This window comes from Oncorhynchus clarkii, chromosome 30, assembly GCF_045791955.1.
Source record: "Oncorhynchus clarkii lewisi isolate Uvic-CL-2024 chromosome 30, UVic_Ocla_1.0, whole genome shotgun sequence".
NCBI classification, from domain to species: Eukaryota; Metazoa; Chordata; class Actinopteri; order Salmoniformes; family Salmonidae; genus Oncorhynchus; species Oncorhynchus clarkii.
This window is the reverse complement of record NC_092176.1, coordinates 35,788,839-35,810,124: the sequence shown is the minus strand read 5'-3', so window position 1 is coordinate 35,810,124 and position 21,286 is coordinate 35,788,839. Positions and strand designations below refer to the sequence as shown.

The window sequence follows — 21,286 nt, the reverse complement described above, 5'->3', positions numbered from 1 at the left end:
CTTCCTCTCTCAGTATCTCTCTCTCTTCCTCTCTCAGTATCTCTCTCTCTCTCTCTCTCTCTCTCTCTCTCTCTCTCTCTTCCTTTCTCTTTATCTCTCTCTTTCCTTTCTCAGTATCTCTCTCTCTTCCTCTCTCAGTGTCTCTCTCTTCCTCTCTCAGTATCTCTCTCTTTCTTCCTCTCTCAGTATCTCTCTCAGTATCTCTCTCTCTCTCTCTCTCTCTCTCTCTCTCTCTCTCTCTCTCTCTCTCTTCCTCTCTCATTATCTCTCTCTCTTCCTTTCTCAGTATCTCTCTCTTTCCTTTCTCAGTATCTCTCTCTCTCTCTTCCTCTCTCAGTATCTCTCTCTTCCTCTCTCAGTATCTCTCTCTTTCTTCCTCTCTCAGTATCTCTCTCTCTATCTCTCTCTTCCTCTCTCAGTATCTCTCTCTCTATACTAAACATAAATATGGGTTGTATTTACAATGGTGTTTGTTCTTCACTGGTTGCCCTTTTCTTGTGGCAACAAGTCACAAATATTGCTGCTGTGATGGTACACTGTGGTATTTCACCTATCTCTCTCTGTCTCGCTCCCTCTCTTGCTCTCTCTCTCTAGCTCTGACACACACACACCCACACAAATTCACACACACACACTCACACACACACACACACACACACACACACACACACACACACACAGAAATGCAATGCACAGAATAGGTATGGTACATAATTTATTCACACTAAAGTCTATGTAGCGGGTTAAGTCTGGTCTGGGCTTTTTGCTCAATCTCACACTTTGTTGATGTTGAATTTCTGAGCAGTATACTGTAGTAATGGTGAATATCTGAGCATTATACTGTAGTAATGATGAACATCTGAGCAGTATACTGTAGTAATGCTGAATATCTGAGCAGTATACTGTAGTAATGCTGAATATCTGAGCAGTATACTGTAGTAATGCTGAATATCTGAGCATTATACTGTAGTAATGCTGAATATCTCAGCAGTGTACTGTAGTAATGCTGAATATCTGAGCAGTGTACTGTAGTAATGCTGAATATCTGAGCATTATACTGTAGTAATGCTGAATATCTCAGCAGTGTACTGTAGTAATGGTGAATATCTCAGCAGTGTACTGTAGTAATGCTGAATATCTCAGCAGTGTACTGTAGTAATGCTGAATATCTCAGCAGTGTACTGTAGTAATGCTGAATATCTCAGCAGTGTACTGTAGTAATGGTGGTGTCAGAAGAATGTTCTTTGGACCCATGTTCCTATATCTTTCATGTATCGTACACCTTGAGGCTTAGATTGTTTGTAATCGTGAATGTAACTGAGAATTCTTTGTTTATTAATTTACTGTGTGGTCATAGCTGAGAGTTCTGATTCCATTCTGTCTGAATGATAAAAGAACGTTTGGAAAAGAGAATAACTTGAAAGTTTTCTCTAAAGATCCAGAAGTGAATAATTTTATCTCATGATTCTGACGATGATCAGACTTTTGTCACTTATATTTGATTGTAGTAAATACCAAAGTGAGATCAGACCAGTTTTTACTCATCTATTAATTTGGCGAAATGTCATGCAGTCCACAAATCAGTTTTTGCTTTAGTCCAGTCACAATCAGTGTACTGTGGTATTCAGAATGGTACTATTCAATACAAGGGCATGTGTTGATATCTAGTCCTACCCTCCACCATCCAAACATTAAGACACATGTTTTAGGCTACAAATCTGCATGTTTGACTGAATCAAGCCCTACATTTGGTCCAATATCTAATCATTGTTACATTCTTATCCATCCCTCTTTATATCTCTCCTCCTCTAGACACTCTCTCAGTGCCTCGCTGGTCCCCACAGATCCCCCAGAGAGACCTGGGAAACTCCATAAAACACCGGTAACCTGTGTGTGTGTGTGTGTGTGTGATGGTTTGAGTGTTCAGGAATGTGTGTAGTGTGTCTTAATGTGTCTGTTTCTCCACACCTGACGAACAGCATGTCAGACCAATTATAGGGGGCAAAAGTAATCTTTGTGCTCATTCCACATTTGAACCCCTGAAGACTCCCAAATGCTATGGATTTCCAAGTTGAGCAATACACCACCGCTATTGGCCACGAGAACCTGCCTACGTACTGACTTTTCTCTACTTCGTTGTCTGTCGCTCTTTCTCTCTCTGTCTCTCTCATGCTCTCTCTCTCTCTCTGTATCTCTCTCTCTCTCTTTCTCTCTCGCTCTCTCTTCTTATCTCGCTCAGCCTCAGAAGTACGTGGGAGTTTGCCCACTGTTGAAGGTCACTGAGGTTGAAAGAGAGTGGTTGTGCACACATGTCTTAATGCCTCATCAGCCAGAAACAAGCACATTTATATACAGTAAAAGTTTGGACACACACTCATTCAAGGGTTTTTCTTTATTTTTACTATTTTCTACATTGTAGAATAATAGTGAAGACATCAAAACTATGAAATAACACCTATGGAATCATGTAGTAACCAAAAAAGTGTTAAACAAATCAAAATATATTTTAGATTTTATATTCTTCAAAGTAGCCACCCTTTGCCTTGATGACAGTTTTGCACACTCTTGGCATTCTTTCAACCAGCTTCACCTGGAATGCTTTTCAAACAGTCTTGAAGGAGTTCCCACGTATGCTGGGCACTTGTTTTCTGCTTTTCCTTCACTCTGCGGTCCAACACATCCCAAACTTACTGGCACTATCATTTGAAAAGCAAACAGGATGGGATGGCGTATCACTGCAGAATGCTGTGGTAGCCATGCTTGTTAAATGTGCCTTGAATTCTTAATAAATTACTGACAGTGTCACTAGCAAAGCACCACCACACCATCACACCTCCTCCTCCATGCTTCATGGGTGGGAACCAATCATATGTAGATCATCCGTTCACCTACTCTGCGTCTCACAAAGGCATGGCGGTTGGAACAAAAAATCTTAAATTTGGACTCATCAGACCAAAGGACAGATTTCCACCGGTCTAATGTCCATTTCTTGTGTTTCTTGGACCAAGCAAGTCTCTTCTTCTTATCGGTGTCCTTTAGTAGTGGTTTATTTGCAGCAATTTGACCATGAAGGCAATTCGACCATCGTCTCCTCTGAACAGTTGATGTTGTGATGTGTCTTTTACTTGAACTGCAATTTCTGAGGCTGGTAACTCTCTAATGAACCTTTCCTCTGCAGCAGAGGTAACTCTGGGTCTTCCTTTGCTGTGGTGGTCCTCATGAGAGCCAGTTTCATCATAGCGCTTGGTGGTTTTTGCGACTGCACCTAGAAGAAACTTTAAAAGTTCTTGAAATGTTCCGCATTGACTGAACTTCATGTCTTAAAGTAATGATGGACTGTCATTTCTCCTTGCTTATTTGAGCTGTTCTTGTCATAATATGGACTTGGTCTTTTACCAAATAGGACTATCTTCTGTATATCACACCTACCTTGTCACAACACAACTGATTGGCGCAAATGCATTAAGAAGGAAAGAAATTCCACAAATGAACTTTTAACAAGGCACATCTGTTAATTGAAATGCATTCCAGGTGACTACCTCACGAAGCTGGTTGAGAGAATGCTAAGAGTGTGCAAAGCTGTCATCAAGGCAAAGGTTTGTTTCTTTGCTTACTACATGATTACATATGTGATATTTCATAGTTTTGATGACTTCACTACAATGTAGAAAATAGTAAAAATAAAGAAAAACTAGGCGTGTCTGTTACTGTAGCTTATATTGTAAGCACAGGTTATTATGCATAAGTAAATGATTGCAATGTGATTAACTACTTTGGCTATAGCTACATCTCCCTGGGAATGGAAAATAAATATCTGTGAAAACATATCTCACTTTAACACCAGTTGAACTTTGGTAGCATAGGTATGGCCTGCTAAAACAAACGTATAATTTAGGCTCTACCGCCAGGACGGGAGATTGAATTGTGCTCTCCCTGGTTCTGTTTAGCGACGGTACGAGGCGATTCGAGGGTTCCTAATGAAGAGATTCTGATTCTGTCAGCCTCTATCCGTCATATTCTATTGCACCAGCCTGCTACTTGAACCCAGGTGTCAGCCTGTGTCAGTCATATTCCATTACCCCAGCCAGCCTTCTACTTGAACCCAGGTGTCAGCCTGTGTCAGTCATATTCCATTACCCCAGCCAGCCGGCTACTTGAACCCAGGTGTCAGATCTATCAGTCAATAAACCCCCTAGCTCTTCCCTGTGCTTCCTGGCACTCAGATACTCCATCCTCGAAGTAGGGAATTGCTTTTTATCATTCAAGAGAATTAAGACACACTGTAGATTTGCCTGTTTGATAAGTGGCAGGATCTTGAGATCTTGCGCTGTGCCGCGGTTTCTGCCTGGCTCCATCTTCATCTCTGGGAATGATTGCTGTCTTACCGCCTTGATGCGGCACCAGGGTCTCTCCCCACTGGGCACAGACGTCAATTCAACATCTACTCCACGTTGATTCAAGTTGGCTGTCACAGCAGTTATTCAAAGAGCACAGCCACAAACTCACCATTGGAGAGGGATAATGAAAGGAGTGCCAGGTGAACCCCAAATTGAATCAAGGTGCATTGGAGATTAGCACGACAATCTTTAGAAGGAGGGGGAAGAATAAGCCTAAAGGCGCCCATCATTCATATGTTAAGGAAAGGTTAACCTGTGAATATGAGGCATTCTATGACAAAAGCCATTTGTCATCACGTGGGAATAGGAATCATTGTCTGGAAGGTCACAAGCAATCAGTGATGTTTCCTCTGTGCAGTGATGCACACCTGCTGTTTTTATGTTATTTTGGGGACTCATTTATGCATGGAGAAACAGGTAGAAGATGTTTTGTCTGTGTGATCTGAACTCACTCTCTCTCTTGTCCTTGCAGGTTTTCCACCAAGTATTGGATGTCTCAGACATGCATAGTATGTGGGAAAGGAATGTTGTTTGGACTCAAATGTAAAAACTGCAAGTAGGTCCTTCTTCCCAAAGTGATGTTGGTTTGTGAAAAGCATGTCTACACCATGACAAAACATTATTGCCATGCATCAAATGTTTCTTAGAATGTATCCTGGTGTGCTTAGTGAAGTAAAACAAATCTACATCAATCATTATGCTGGTTGGTTATGGGTCATAAGCTCTTTTTTGTCATCCATACATTCTTATTAGAACTCTGTAAAGATCATTTGTCACGGTATACTTTGAAAAGTCTCTGAAAAGGAACTGAACAGCAATTACCACTATCATTTTAAACAGATTACTCAAAGAAATGAACCAATTTCTCAATCGACCGAATGAGAAATCTTTGACAGAAGGACAGCTTTTTATTTCCTTAATGGCCCAGACTATTAAATATTCAAGACATTTTTCTTTTAACTGTTTTGAAAATGAATAGCAGAGATTCAGTGATGTCAGGGGTTATGTCCAAAGTAGCACCCTATTCCCTATACAGTGCTCTACTTTTGATCAGAAGTCGTGCACTACATAGGGAATAGGGTGTCATTTCAGACACGACCCTGGTTTCAGAGTGTATATCATTCTGTTTTCTCACTAGGCTGAAGTGCCATAACAAATGCACCAAAGAAGCCCCGCCTTGCCATTTGCTGATCATCCAACGAGGAGGGAGTAACCCCCTCAAAGGTAACAAAGGACTGTATACCAGCAGCTTACTGTAAGGCTGAAGCCTGACTTCATGTACAGGCCACATAACCTCAAGGACCATTTCACCACTTGTCTTTCAATTCATACATCATGTCATTTAGCAGATGGTGTTTCTGAAAGCGACTGGAAGCGTTTTAATGCGTCATTTTAATAGCTGTAGACCTTGATACACAGGCCACACAACGTCTTAGTGGTATTCTCAACATAAGCAGTAACACAAACTGCACATGTATCTCAAGTTAGGAGAGACACTGTATATAACTCTACTGTAATTCAGCAGCGCAAAACATATTCGTTTTAGGAATACTTATTAGGATTGTTATGCAAGTATTACTTTCTTTAAAAGAATACTCATTCTCTGTTATAGTGCTTTAGTTATAGAAGTATTACTTTAAAAGAATACTCATTCTCTGCTATATTCTCTGCTGTAGTGGTTTTGTTATGGAAGTATTACTTTAAAAGAATACTCATTCTCTGTTATAGTGCTTTAGTTATAGAAGTATTACTTTAAAAGAATACTCATTGTCTGTTATAGTGCTTTAGTTATAGAAGTATTACTTTAAAAGAATACTCATTCTCTGCTATATTCTCTGCTGTAGTGGTTTTGTTATGGAAGTATTACTTTAAAATAATACTCATTCTCTGTTATAGTGCTTTAGTTATAGAAGTATTACTTTAAAAGAATACTCATTCTCTGTTATAGTGCTTTAGTTATAGAAGTATTACTTTAAAAGAATACTCATTCTCTGCTATATTCTCTGCTGTAGTGGTTTTGTTATGGAAGTATTTCTTTAAAATACTACTCATTCTCTGCTATATTTTCTGCTATAGTGGTTTTGTTATGGAAGTATTTCTTTAAAATAATACTCATTCTGTCACGGCTGTTGAAAGAACTGGACCAAGGTGCAGCGTGGTGAGCGTACATATTCCTTTATTTCGTATGAAGCCGACAAAATCAATAAACCATCCAAAACAACCGTGACGCTATAGTGCCAACAAACAAAGACAACTTCCCACACAGAAAGGAGGGAAAAGGGCTGCCTAAGTATGGTTCCCAATCAGAGACAACGATAGACAGCTGTCCCTGATTGAGAACCATACAAAACATAAAAACACAAAATCATAGAAAACGAAACCTAGAATGCCCACCCCAAATCACACCCTGACCAAACCAAATAGAGACATTAAAAGGCTCTGCGTGACACATTCTCTGCTATAGTGGTTTTGTTATGGAAATAGTACTTTATAAGGTTCTCTGTCATCTGAAGTTAGTTTTTACTGTATGTTCTTTACACGTCTCTGTTTTTCTCCCAACTGGTGCGACAGATCACCAAGGAAATCAAGGTAAAACATTAAATTTATCAATCTTTCTTTTTTTAACTACAGAACCTTTCTGAAGTCTCTGCTATTTGAAGTTGGCCAGCTATCTTACGTTGTTCTTAAGTGTTCCCTTGCGCTAGTAACAAGGGACCATCTTCCATTTAACACATTTAGAAATTTGAGGAGATGAAGACTTTCTGTAATGGACAGTCATATCACATCTGCTCAAAGCCCTCACTCAGTGTTCTGTTGTTTACGTCTGATTCTGTCTCTACCAGCTCGTTTGGTACGGACTGAATCGGTACCATGTGACATCAACAACCCCCTCAGGTACACAGACCTGCACATCAGTCAGACGCTGCCCAAAACCAGCAAAATCAACAAGGTAGGAACCACCGTACCCCCCCCCCCCCCCCCCCCCCCCCACACACACACACACAAACTGCTCTGGGCTCCACATCTGAGGTTTGTCTTATCAAAAGTCCATCTGTTCTTTCTTTCTGTTTGAAATCCCCTGAATCTCAGTCTCTCAGACGGACTAGCAGTACTGGATTAATCAGTCTATTGGATGTTTTTTTGTTGTTGTACTAATTCATTTTCACTCTTCATACCGTAGCCAACAGATGTATACTTTACAATTCTTCAAACACTGTTTGTGATTACAGAACTGAAAACCTCTACACCCTCATCATAATTTCATAAGGGGCATTTTAGGCAACATTGTGTGGCCCTTACAGTTCGGCGTTTTACCTCACTGTGTCCTGTCATTAGTTTTTTATCCTTTTTTAACGAGATGCTTTTAATGGACATCTGCTAATTCCCTATGACCATTACCAGTGTAGTTTGAGACCAGAGTTTTTTCACTCCCTCACTCTGTACGACTTCCCCAATACAACCAGGAAATGAACATAGTATTAGCAGCTATAAGTCAACAACACACACACAGCAACACTCCATAATGAGAGAGGTCAACCAAGGCCACTCATTTCTACCCTACCACGTAAAAGAGCTTTTAGCTCCAAGAGCACATATCTCTCTAGTATCTCTATGGACCCTCATCATAACAACGCCATTAGACAACAGGTGCGTTGTCAGGTGCTATCTTGTGAATGAGGAAGAGTCAGAAAATATACTAGTTCCACCTGCTAATGGCCATAGAGATAAACTATAATACTGGTCTATTTAATTATGTATCTCTCTATATCTCTCTCCTTATCTCTCTCTACCCCCTCTCTCTCCCTCTATCTCTCTCTGTATCTCTCTTTACCCCCCCTCACTCTCCCTCTCTCTCACTTTCTCCTCTTATTTCTCCCTATATCTTTCTCTCTCTCACTCTCACTCCCCCTCTCTTTCTCTCTCTCTATCTCTTTCTGTTCTCAGGATCACATACCTGTCCCGTACCAGCCAGACTCCAGTAGTAACCCCTCCTCCACCACCTCCTCCACTCCTTCCTCCCCCGTTCCCCCCCTCCCCTCTAGTGCCACCCCTCCCTCCCCCCTGCACCCCTCCCCACAGTCGGCACGGCTACAGAAACAGTTCAGTTTAACAGGTACGGGATTTAAATGAAAACATTGAGTTTTTTCCCCCAGATAAAGTCTCAAATCAAACTTTATTTAAAGTTCATTTAGACATTTCTTCTGATAGAAGTAGTACATTTAGCGTTACTACTGTTTTATTTTTTAGAGCTGTCTGTTCTAGGAAAGACATTTCATTCTTGTCATTTCTACCCTTCTATGAACTCAGCTCTGTGCTGATTGTCAGTGAAAGAAGACAAAAAGGGTCTGCACCATAACTCTGATCCTCTCTCTCTCTCTCTCTCATTCTCATTCTCTCTCACTCGCTCTCTCTCTCTCCCTCTCTCTCTCTCTCCCTCTCTCCCTCTCTCTCCATCTATCTCTCTCTCTCTCTCCCTACCTCTCTCTCTCCCTACCTCTCTCTCTCTCTCCCTGCCTCTCTCTCTCCCTACCTCTATCTCTCTCTCTCCCTCTCTCCCTCTCCCCTCCTATCCAGCCTCTTCTTACTTCAAATACAAGCAGCAGTTCATCTTCCCAGGTAAGTGCCTTGTAATTGAGCATTACGATACCCATACTGCACCAGGCCGAAGGAGGAGGGTACTTTTGATGTCCTCTCTCTCCTCTTCTCGTCAGTCTCCTCTCCTCAGCCTCCTCTCCTCAGTGTCCTCTCCTCAGTCTCCTCTCCTCAGGCTCCTCTCCTCAGGCTCCTCTCCTCAGGCTCCTCTCCTAGGTTACTAGGTTACTAGGAGAGGAGCCATTACTGTCACGTTCGTCATAACAAGGAGACCAAGGCGCAGCGTGATATGAATACATTCTACTTTATTAAACGAAGAACACTAAACAAACTAACAAAATAACAAAACGAACGTGAAGCTATAACACGAGTGCTGACATGCAAACTACACATAGACAATAACCCACAAAACCAAAATGACAAATGGCAACCCAAATAGGATCCCCAATCAGAGACAACGATAAACAGCTGTCTCTGATTGAGAACCAATTCAGGCCACCATAGACCTACATTACCTAGACATACCAAAACCCCATAGAATTACAAAAAACCCTAGACAAGACAAAAACACACATACCACCCTCGTCACACCCTGACCTAACCAAAATAATAAAGAAAACAAAGATAACTAAGGTCAGGGCGTGACAATTACAGAGTCTTTTAAAGCTGTGGATCGTAATCCTGCAGCAACAGAAGATCTGAATGATTGTGTTTTTTTGTTATGGTTGATACGTTTTAATTAAAGTGAAAATGACAAACTTTAGAAGGCTTTTTAAACCTGGAATACATTGCAAGTTTTTATTTCAACGACAGCGTGATCAAATAAAGATCCTACATCTGTATGGGGGTGAAACAGGGTGTAACCTTTGGAAGAGTCAGAGATACAGTATCGTGATATAGGACTGATCCTCATAGTGTATGTTATGGAGTCATGAGTAGTGTCATGAAATTTCAGTTAAAACATTGAATTATAATTGTATTACATGTACTTACCAGCCTATCAAGCAACTCATTTGCAACACAAAGCAAGACAAAGCAACACAAAGGAAGACAAAATAACACAAAGCTACACAAAGCAACACATTTCATTGCAGCTATCCTGCATGGCCGCGGGAAGAAGTTTAGTTGTGGGGGTACCTAAATCCTTTTTTCTCTCTGCGCTGCTGTTGACTGTTTTGGTCCGCTCATACAATAGTAATAAATAAATATAAATATTTGATTTATTTATTCATTTATTCTGATTTACCAGGCAGCACTGCAGCAACCTCTGCACCCCTATGCTATCTGGTGTATGTGACAATATAACATAAACTACATGGCCAGAAATATGTGGACACCTGCTCGTCGAACATCTCATTCCAAAATCATGGGCATTAATATGGAGTTGGTCCCCCTTTTGCTGCTATAGTTGCCTCCACTCTTCTGGGAAGGCTTTCCACTAGATGTTGGAACATTGCTGAGGGGACTTGCTTATATTCAGCAACAAGAGCATTAGTGAGGTTGGGCACTGATGTTGGGCGATTAGGTCTGGCTCGCAGTCGGCGTTCCAATTCATCCCAAAGGTGTTTGATGGGGTTGAGAACAGGGCTCTGTGCTGGCTAGTCAAGTTCTTCCACACCGATCTCAAGAAACCATTTCTGTATGGATCTCGCTTTGTGAACGGGGGAATTATCATGCTGAAACAGGAAAGGGCCTTCTCCAAACTGTTGCCACAAAATTGGAAGCCCGGAATGGTCTAGAATGTCTTTGTATGCTGTAGCGTTAAGATTTCCCTTCATTGGAACTAAGGGGCCGGAACCATGAAAAACAGCCCCAGACCATTATTCCTCCTCCACCAAATTTTTCAGTTGGCACTATGCATTGCGGCAGGTAGCGTTCTCCTGGCATCCGTCAAACCCAGATTCATCCATCGGACTGCCAGAGGGTGAAGCGTGATTCATCACTCCAGAGAATGTGTTTCCACTGCTGCAGAATCCAATGCTGATGCTTGGCATTGCGCATGGTGATCTTAGTCTTGTGTGCTGCTGCTCGGCCATGGAAACCCATTTAATGAAATTCCCCACGAACTGTTCTTGTGTTGAGGTTGCTTTCAGAACAAGTTTGGAACTCGGTAGTGTTTGTTGCAACACGATTCAGCACTCCTCGGTTCAGTTCTGTGAGCTTGTGAGGCCTACGACTTCGTGACTGAGCCGTTGTTGCTCCTAGACGTTTCCACTTCGCAATGACAGCACTTACAGTTGACTGGGGCAGCTGTAGCAGTGCAGAAATTTGACAAACTGACTCGTTGGAAAGGTGGCATCCTATGATGGTGCCACGTTGAAAGTCACTGATCTCTTCAGTAAGGCCATTCTACTGCCAATGTTTGTCTATGGAGATTGCATGGCGGTCTGCTCCATTTGGTCAGCAAACGGTGTGGCTGAAATAGCTATATCCACTCATTTGAAGGGGATATACTTTGTATATTCAGTGATTTTTTGTCCCCCTCCTTTTCTTTCTTTTTTCATTTTTTTTGTTAAAAAAAATGGAACAATCTGTTTTTACTTTGTCATTTTAGGGTAATGTGTGTAAATTGATGAGGAAAAAAACAATTTAATCACTTTTAGAATAAGGCTGTAACGTAACAACATGTGGAAAAACTCAAGGGCTCTGAATACTTTCCAAATGCACTGTATGTGATATTACACTGTGCTGTGGTAAAAAGACTATGTAATGCCCAGTGTTGTGATGATTTACAATATACCTCTCCTCTCTAGATGTGGCCCTGGCCCCAGAGGCCCCCAGCAGGGCACCCCAGGTCATCCTGCACCCTGTCCTGTCTGAGCCGGGGTAAGTAGGAAACTAGGAAACGGGATTGCTTTCTTTATATTTGTTTTGGCTCAACCATGGTACCAGGTAGTAAACCAATGTCACGCAATCAACATCTAATGAGAATGTCAGTGAGGTGTCAATCTTTGAGTTGACACGCAACATAATGTCTCCCAATACCTTGGGAGTTGTGTCGGCCACAGAAACCTACCATGGAGCAGATAAGTCACTGTCAGAGATTTAATTCAGACCTTAGTCAATCAAGAAGGGGTGGTTGAAGGGAAGTCTGCCAAGTAACTTGGGAGGAGTGTCGACCATAACGCTGATGACATTGTGGATACAGTATAAACAACATGAGTTATCGGGACTATTGTATTATTTAAAATCCCAATGGGCAAAAACTGGTTGAATCAACGTTGTTTCCACGCCATTTCAACCCAAAACACCAATGTGATGACCTTGAATCGACGTGGAAAACTAATTGGATTTGCAAAAAGTCATCAACATCATTTTTTATTTTATTTAACTAGGCAAGTCAAGAACAAATTCTTATTTTCAATAACAGCCTAGGAACAGTGGGTTAAGTGCCTTGTTCGAAGCAGCGTCACCCATGCAAAGCAAGGGGAACAACCACTCCAAGTCTCAGAGTGAGTGACGTTTGAAACGCTAACTAGCTAGCCATTTCACATCGGTTACACCAGCCTAATCTCGGGAGTTGATTGGCTTGAAGTCATAAACAGATGCTGGCAAACGCACAAAAGTGCTGTTTGAATGAATGCTTACGAGCCTGCTGGTGCCTACCATCGCTCAGTCAGACTGCTCTATCAAATCATAGACTTAGTTATAACATGATAACACACAGAAATACGAGCCTTTGGTCATTAATATGGCCGAATCCGGAAACTATATTCTCGAAAACGTTTATTCTTTCAGTGAAATACGGGACCGTTCCGTATGTTATCTAACGGGTGGCATCCATAAGTCTAAATATTCCTGTTACATTGCACAACCTTCAATGTTATATCATAATTACATAACATTCTGGCAAATTAGGTGGCCCAAACTGTTGCATATACACTGACTCTGCGTGCAATGAACGCAAGAGAAGTGACACAATTTCACCTGGTTAATATTGCCTGCTAACCTGGATTTCTTTTAGCAAAATATGCAGGTTTAAAAATATATACTTCTGTGTATTGATTTTAAGAAAGGCATTGATGTTTATGATTAGGTACACATTGGAGCAACGATACGCACCGCATTGATTATATGCAACACAGGACACGCTAGATAAACTAGTAATATCATCAACCATGTGTAGTTAACTAGTGATTATGATTGATTGATTGTTTTTTATAAGATAAGTTTAATGCTAGCTAGCAACTTACCTTGGCTTACTGCATTCGCATAACAGGCAGTCTCCTTGTGGAGTGCAACGAGAGAGAGGCAGGTTGTTATTGCGTTGGACTAGTTAACTGTAAGGTTGCAAGATTGAATCCCCCGAGCTGACAAGGTAAAAATCTGCCGTTCTGCCCCTGAACGAGGCAGTTAACCCACTGTTCCTAGGCTGTCATTGAAAATAAGAATGTGTTCTTTAACTGACTAGCCTAGTTAAATAAAGGTAAAATAAAGGTTTAAAAAAATAATAATAATAAAAATTGGCCAAATCGGTGTCCGGTGTAAATACCGATTTCCGATTGTTTTGAAAACTTGAAATCGGCCCTAATTAATCGGTCGACCTCTACTACCTACCTTCTCTAACCACTAGGCTACCTTCCTCCTCTAACCACTAGGCTACCTACCTCCTCTAACCACTAGGCTACCTCCTCTAACCACTAGGCTACCTGTCTCTAACCACTAGGCTACCTACCTCCTCTAACCACTAGGCTACCTCCTCTAACCACTAGGCTACCTCCTCTAACCACTAGGCTACCTCCTCTAACCACTAGGCCACCTCCTCTAACCACTTTGCTACCTACCTCCTCTAACCACTAGGCTACCTCCTCTAACCACTAGGCTACCTACCTCCTCTAACCACTAGGCTACCTCCTCTAACCACTAGGCTACCTGTCTCTAACCACTAGGTTACCTTCTCTAACCACTAGACTACCTGCCTCCTCTAACCACTAGGCTACCTACCTCCTCTAACCACTAGGCTACCTCCTCTAACCACTAGGCCACCTCCTCTAACCACTTTGCTACCTACCTCCTCTAACCACTAGGCTACCTCCTCTAACCTCTAGGCTACCTACCTCCTCTAACCACTAGGCTACCTCCTCTAACCACTAGGCTACCTGTCTCTAACCACTAGGCTACCTTCTCTAACCACTAGACTACCTGCCTCCTCTAACCACTAGGCTACCTACCTCCTCTAACCACTAGGCTACCTCCTCTAACCACTAGGCTACCTCCTCTAACCACTAGGCTACCTCCTCTAACCACTAGGCCACCTCCTCTAACCACTTTGCTACCTACCTCCTCTAACCACTAGGCTACCTCCTCTAACCACTAGGCTACCTACCTCCTCTAACCACTAGGCTACCTCCTCTAACCACTAGGCTACCTGTCTCTAACCACTAGGTTACCTTCTCTAACCACTTGACTACCTGCCTCCTCTAACCACTAGGCTACCTACCTCCTCTAACCACTAGGCTACCTCCTCTAACCACTAGGCCACCTCCTCTAACCACTTTGCTACCTACCTCCTCTAACCACTAGGCTACCTCCTCTAACCACTAGGCTACCTACCTCCTCTAACCACTAGGCTACCTCCTCTAACCACTAGGCTACCTGTCTCTAACCACTAGGCTACCTTCTCTAACCACTAGACTACCTGCCTCCTCTAACCACTAGGCTACCTACCTCCTCTAACCACTAGGCTACCTCCTCTAACCACTAGGCTACCTCCTCTAACCACTAGGCTACCTCCTCTAACCACTAGGCCACCTCCTCTAACCACTTTGCTACCTACCTCCTCTAACCACTAGGCTACCTCCTCTAACCACTAGGCTACCTCCTCTAACCACTAGGCTACCTGTCTCTAACCACTAGGCTACCTCATCTAACCACTAGGCTACCTACCTCCTCTAACCACTAGGCTACCTCCTCTAACCACTAGGCTACCTTCTCTAACCACTAGGCTACCTGTCTCTAACCACTAGGCTACCTACCTCCTCTAACCACTAGGCTGCCTACCTCCTCTAACCACTAGGCTACCTCCTCTAACCACTAGGCTACCTCCTCTAACCACTAGGCTACCTGTCTCTAACCACTAGGCTGCCTACCTCCTCTAACCACTAGGCTACCTTCTCTAACCACTAGGCTACCTACCTCCTCTAACCACTAGGCTACCTTTTTCACTCTAACCACTAGGCTACCTTTTCTAACCACTAGGCTACCTGTCTCTAACCACTAGGCTACCTCCTCTAACCACTAGGCTACCTCCTCTAACCACTAGGCTACCTCCTCTAACCACTAAGGCCACCCTGCCGCCCCTAAGGGAATTTCCCAAAAATGTTCACCTACATTTTCACCTAAATCCAATGACATGATGACATGTGTTGTTGATTTCATGTTGAATTCACGTTATTTGAAAACTCAACCAAATGGAAATCAAAACTAGATATGCCCAGTGGGATAGCTCTGATTCTTCCTCTGCCTCCCTCCACCAGTGAAGTAGGTCAGAAAATGACATCCATTTTATTTTTAAATTATATGCCAAGAAATTTTGTAGCGCGACGCAGAGCAATGTTCGCATGATCTTGTGGGCAAAAACAGACCGTTTCAGATAAGCCTCATATTACATCTCGTCTTTCGGTCTCTGTCCCTCCATTGGTCGAGGGATGGATAGGGACTCAAAATTATTGGAGCAAAGACGTTTTTGTGACAATTTCAATGAGAGATGCAGGACAAGACAAACACTCTGGGGCTAATGTTAACATGGCCTTAACCACATGCTATAGTTAGCATGCCAACTGGATTCCACTTGGGTTTCTAAAAGCCACGGCTGCCGAAAACAAGCAGAAGGAGAAGACGAGGAGTGATGCCAATGTCTTTGGACTCTAAATCGATCACATGAATAAATGCAAGGTAGCGCTCAGTAACTTTAGCTTTTAGAAACTGCTTACTGTATGTACCAAGATGTTCAAATAAACCTAAACCTAAACTAGCTTTCATAGATGATTTTCATAGTCAATTGTTGGTGTATTTTTAAGCTGACAGAAATGGGTTACTGTTTTAATGATGTTCTAATGTTTTTTATACCTTCTAAGTGACTGACACAGGTGTTATTTCAGTGTCAATATGACTGGAGAAAGGTGCAGCCATCTCTCTCTCTATCGTGCTTTTTCTCCCTCTATGTCTTTCTCGCTCTTTCTCTCTCTTGCTCTCTCTCTCCTTCTCTCACCTTCTCTCCCCCTCTCTCTTGCTCTCTCCCCTCTCTCTCACCTTCTCTCCCCCTCTCTCTTGCTCTCTCCCCTCTCTCTCTCCTTATCTCCCTCTCTCTCTCTCCTTCTCTCCCGCCTCTCTCTCCTTTTCTCTTCCTCTGCTTTCTGACAAATATGAATCCATTATCTTGGTTATAAAACCCACATTCTCATGATGTAATTAAAGCCAGTCTTCTCCTCTGTGTGTGGCTCCATGCACTCTCTCACCCAGCCAGAGTCTAGTACCAGCTGGCACTTTTCCCCCTCCTCTTCTCTGGGTTAATGAGGGCCTCTCTCTGGCCCTGGCTGGATCCTCTCATTAGGAGACTGAGGTCCTACCAGGGGCCACGTATACCACAGGAATCACATACATAATTTCATACACCGTCTCCATGTGTGTGTGTGTGTGTGTGTGTGTGTGTGTATGTGTATGTGTGTGTGTGTGTGTGTGTGTGTGTGTGTGTGTGTGTGTGTGTGTGTGTGTGTGTGTGTGAGTGTGTGTGTGTGTGTGTGTGTGTGTGTGTGTGTGTGTGTGTGTGAGTGTGTGTGTGTGTGTGAGTGTGAGTGTGTGTGTGTGTGTGTGTGTGTGTGTGTGTGTGTGTACACAGTTCTACTGATGACACAGAGGTTGGAAGAGCTTACCTGTAGAATGCCTTTCTGCCTGGCCACCTAGCGAGATAAACAGAAACGAGGGTTCAGAAAGTGCATGGTGTTTAATCACTGTCCATGATGCGTGATTCAACACGGGTCATTGCAGATGTGTTATGCTAGCATGTGCAATGTAAAATGTGTGTATGATGCTAGCGTGTGCACTGTAAAATGTGTGTATGATGCTAGCGTGTGCAATGTAAAATGCTCATCCCATCTGCATGCCCTCCTCTTGCTTACAGAGTCGAGATGAACCCTTTAAACCCTTTACTACAGATTGAAGTGGAACCTACATCAGACGTGAGTCCACGCTCTAATGAAATTGTGGGATTTGTTTCTGAATAGAATCTGTTTTTGTGATAGTTTGGCATGCTGACGCTCCAGATGGCAATCCTCTGCAACCACACAACAAGGATGGCCATTTTCACCGTTTCAATTTAATTTAATTGGGTTTTATTAGAATATAATGTAATAATTTTACAGTAAGAGCCCAGAGGATAGAGGATAACACATTAAAGAAGTATACAACTAGTTTGTCTAATTATCTGTTCTCTTTCGCCACAGAACCCATAGCATCAATAATTAGAACTCATGTCTCAATCCGGGGGAATAGAGATTGGTGGAGGTCAACATTGTGATGTCATTGTATGCAGATTATATTTTAGTTAATTTATCTGCACCAGAACATTCTCTGTCATTTATTTTACTACTGTTGGATACATATGGTGCAGGATGTATCAGGATTCAGAGTGAAATAATGTCAATTTCTAATCAGGACTTTGTAAGTACATTTAGATGGAAATGAACTAAGACATATATGAAATACGTTGGTGTACTAATACCATGCAAACTTTAGGAAGCATATAAAGTAATTTGCTCTTCTTTAAAAGGAGACTTCTGGGTTTTGGCATTGAGACCCTTCATCTACTTCCCCAGAGTCAGATGAACTTGTGGATACCATTGTTATGTATCTGTGTCCAGTATAAAGGAGGTTAGAGGTAGTTTCGCAAACGAATGCTAACTAGCATTAGCACAATGACTGTGAGTCTATGGTATCTACTAGCATGCTAGTAGAGGAAGGGCCTTATTGCCAAAATCCCGAAGTATCCCTTTAATAGATACGATTTAATATAATATTCAGAGATGAAGACCTCTCACCATTATGTTAGGTAGGGTCAACATTTTCAAAATGAATATATTACCAAGGTTGATGATTTATTCCAGGCCTTGCCATTTTCAAATCCATCGAACTTATTAAATCAAATTAATGGCCAGTTCTCCAACTTTATTTTGACTGGAAAGACCTCAAGAGTCAAATGACTGTTTTCCACTTCCCCTATAATGCTGACTGTTTTCCACTTCCCCTATAAATCTGGCTGTTTTCCACTTCCTCTATAAATCTGACTGTTTTCCACTTCCCCTATAAAGCTGACTGTTTTCCACTTCCTCTATAAATCTGACTGTTTTCCACTTCCCCTATGAAGCTGACTGTTTTCCACTTCCCCTATAAAGCTGACTGATTTCCTCATATAAAGTCATTTATATATATATATACTGTATATGTTGTTTACCCCCCCCTGTCTTCCTCAATTTTGTGGTATCCAATTGGTAGTTACAGATTTCTTTAAAATCTTACAACCTAAGGCATCTAGCATAGAAACAATACTGAAAGAAGCTGCTACAACAAAGAAGTTGATTGCCAAAGTTCAATCAAGATGGATTGAAGCTTTATCTGCTGGTTCAGAACATATAAGGAAACGATGGGAAACAGATCTAATGGAAGAAATTGAGGAGAACCATTGGTCACAGAGATGTGGACATGTTCGTACCTGCTCCTATAATATATGTAAGATCATTTGTAGGACTTACTACACTCCAGACAGAATGCATGTAATGCAGGCAGAAATGTCACATCTCTGTTGGAGATGCAGAAAGCACAAAGGAACCCTATTACACATGCTGTGGTCCTGTAACAAACTGACACCATTTTGCCATAACATACAGCGGGGCAAAAAAGTATTTAGTCAGCCACCAATTGCGCAAGTTCTCCCACTTAAAAAGATGAGAGAGGCCTGTAATTTTCATCATAGGTACACTTCAACTATGACAGACAAAATGAGAAAAAAAATCCAGAAAATCACATTGTAGGATTTTTAATGAATTTATTTGCAAATTATGGTGGAAAATAAATATTTGGTCAATAACAAAAGTTTATCTCAATACTTTGTTATACACCCTTTGTTGACAATGACAGAGGTCAAACGTTTTCTGTAAGTCTTCACAAGGTTTCCAAAGATTTTCTATGGGGTTGAGATCTGGAGACTGGCTAGGCCACTCCAGGACCTTGAAATGCTTCTTACGAAGCGACTCCTTCATTGCCGGTGTGTTTGGGATCATTGTCATGCTGAAAGACCCAGCCACGTTTCATCTTCAATGCCCTTGCTGATGGAAGGAGGTTTTCACTCAAAATCTCACGATACATGGCCCCATTCATTCTTTCCTTTACACGGATCAGTCGTCCTGGTCCCTTTGCAGAAAAACAGCCCAAAAGCATGATGTTTCCTCCCCCATGCTTCACAGTAGGTATGGTGATCTTTGGATGCAACTCAGCATTCTTTGTCCTCCAAACACGATGAGTTGAGTTTTTACCAAAAATTTATATTTTGGTTTCATCTGACCGTATGACATTCTCCCAATCTTCTTCTGGATCATCCAAATGCTCTCTAGCAAACTTCAGACGGACCTGGACATGTACTGGCTTAAGCAGGGGGACACGTCTGGCACTGCAGGATTTGAGTCCCTGGCGGCGTAGTGTGTTACTGATGGTAGGCTTTGTTACTTTGGTCCCAGCTCTCTGCAGGTCATTCACTAGGTCCCCCCGTGTGGTTCTGGGATTTTTGCTCACTGTTCTTGTGATCATTTTGACCCCACAGGGTGAGATCTTGCGTAGAGCCCCAGATCGAGGGAGATTATCAGTGGTCTTGTATGTCTTCCATTTCCTAAAAATTGCTCCCACAGTTAATTTCTTCAAACCAAGCTGCTTACCTATTGCAGATTCAGTCTTCCCAGCCTGGTGCAGGTCTACAATTTTGTTTCTGGTGTCCTTTGACAGCTCTTTGGTCTTGGCCATAGTGGAGTTTGGAGTGTGACTGTTTGAGGTTGTGGACAGGTGTCTTTTATACTGATAACAAGTTTAAACAGGTGCCATTAATACAGGTAACGAGTGGAGGACAGAGGAGCCAGAAATCTTGCTTGTTTGTAGGTGACCAAATACTTATTTTCCACCATAATTTGCAAATAAATTCATTAAAAATCCTACAATGTGATTTTCTGGATTTTTTTCCCTCATTTTGTCTGTCATAGTTGAAGTGTACCTATGATGAAAATTGCAGGCCTCTCTCATCTTTTTAAGTGGGAGAACTTGCACAATTGGTGACTGACTAAATACTTTTTTGCCCCACTGTATGTGCTATCATTTCATTGTGTCTAGGAATTTATATCCATCCATCTCCACGATTATGTTTTTTGGGAAATGTAAATTTTGGTGATCAATATCAGAGAACGTTTTGTAATCTAATTGCTGCAAAAAAAAAGAATAGCCATCAATTGGAAAGCTTCATATCCACCCTCAATAACAAACTGCAGGATTGAACGATCTAGCGACATCCCGTTAGACCTTACAGAACATCCAGGATAAACCAGACATATTTGACAGAATTTGTAAATTGTATGTTGACCATCTTCGAGAATGTTTTGTATAGTGGGTGTTTTGTTGTTGTTGTTGTGTTTTTGTGTTGTATGAAAAAATACATAAATACAAATAAAACACTTATTGTGGACCTGGATTGAAAGGAGTTTCACTCTTCCTCTCCTCTTCCTCTCCTCTTCATCTTCCTCTTCCTCTCCTCTCCATCTTCCTCTCATCTTCCTCTCCCCTTCATTTTCCTCTCCTCTTCATCTTTCTCTCCTCTCCATCTTCATCTTCCTCTCATCTTCCTCTCCTCTTGATCTTCCTTTTCATCTTCCTCTCCTCTTCATCTTCTCTTCATCTTCCTCTCGTCTTCCTCTCCTCTTGATTTTCCTCTTCATCTTCCTCTCCTCTTCATCCTCTCTTCATCTTCCTCTCATCTTCCTCTCCTCTTCATCTTGCTCTCCTCCTCCTCTCCTCATCTTCCTCTCCTCCTCTTCATCTTCCTGTCCTCTTCATCTTCCTTTCCTGAACAGAACGATGAGGTGGAGGATTCGGAGGATGAATTTGAGGAGATGAACCTGTCTCTGCTGTCGGCCCGTAACTTCCCCCGCAAGGCCAGCCAGACATCCATCTACCTCCAGGAGTGGGACATCCCCTTCAAACAGCTGGAGATCGGAGAACTCATCGGGAAAGGTAATAGAATAGAATACAAAACAATTGTATTAGTC

The 21,286-nt window shown here is 42.1% G+C and overlaps 1 protein-coding gene across 1 annotated transcript in view; it reads left to right on the top strand.

Moving 5' to 3' along the window:
• Positions 1–21,286, top strand: part of LOC139390058 (kinase suppressor of Ras 2-like) — a 113,561-nt gene that overhangs the window by 74,678 nt on the left and 17,597 nt on the right. Inside the window, exons 7-16 of the mRNA XM_071137172.1 lie at positions 1,813–1,882; positions 4,870–4,953; positions 5,536–5,621; positions 6,969–6,986; positions 7,241–7,347; positions 8,343–8,511; positions 8,973–9,014; positions 11,744–11,816; positions 17,110–17,167; positions 21,092–21,251. Of these exons, the coding sequence (XP_070993273.1) occupies positions 1,813–1,882; positions 4,870–4,953; positions 5,536–5,621; positions 6,969–6,986; positions 7,241–7,347; positions 8,343–8,511; positions 8,973–9,014; positions 11,744–11,816; positions 17,110–17,167; positions 21,092–21,251 (867 nt within the window). The remainder of the gene's footprint in view (positions 1–1,812; positions 1,883–4,869; positions 4,954–5,535; positions 5,622–6,968; positions 6,987–7,240; positions 7,348–8,342; positions 8,512–8,972; positions 9,015–11,743; positions 11,817–17,109; positions 17,168–21,091; positions 21,252–21,286) is intronic.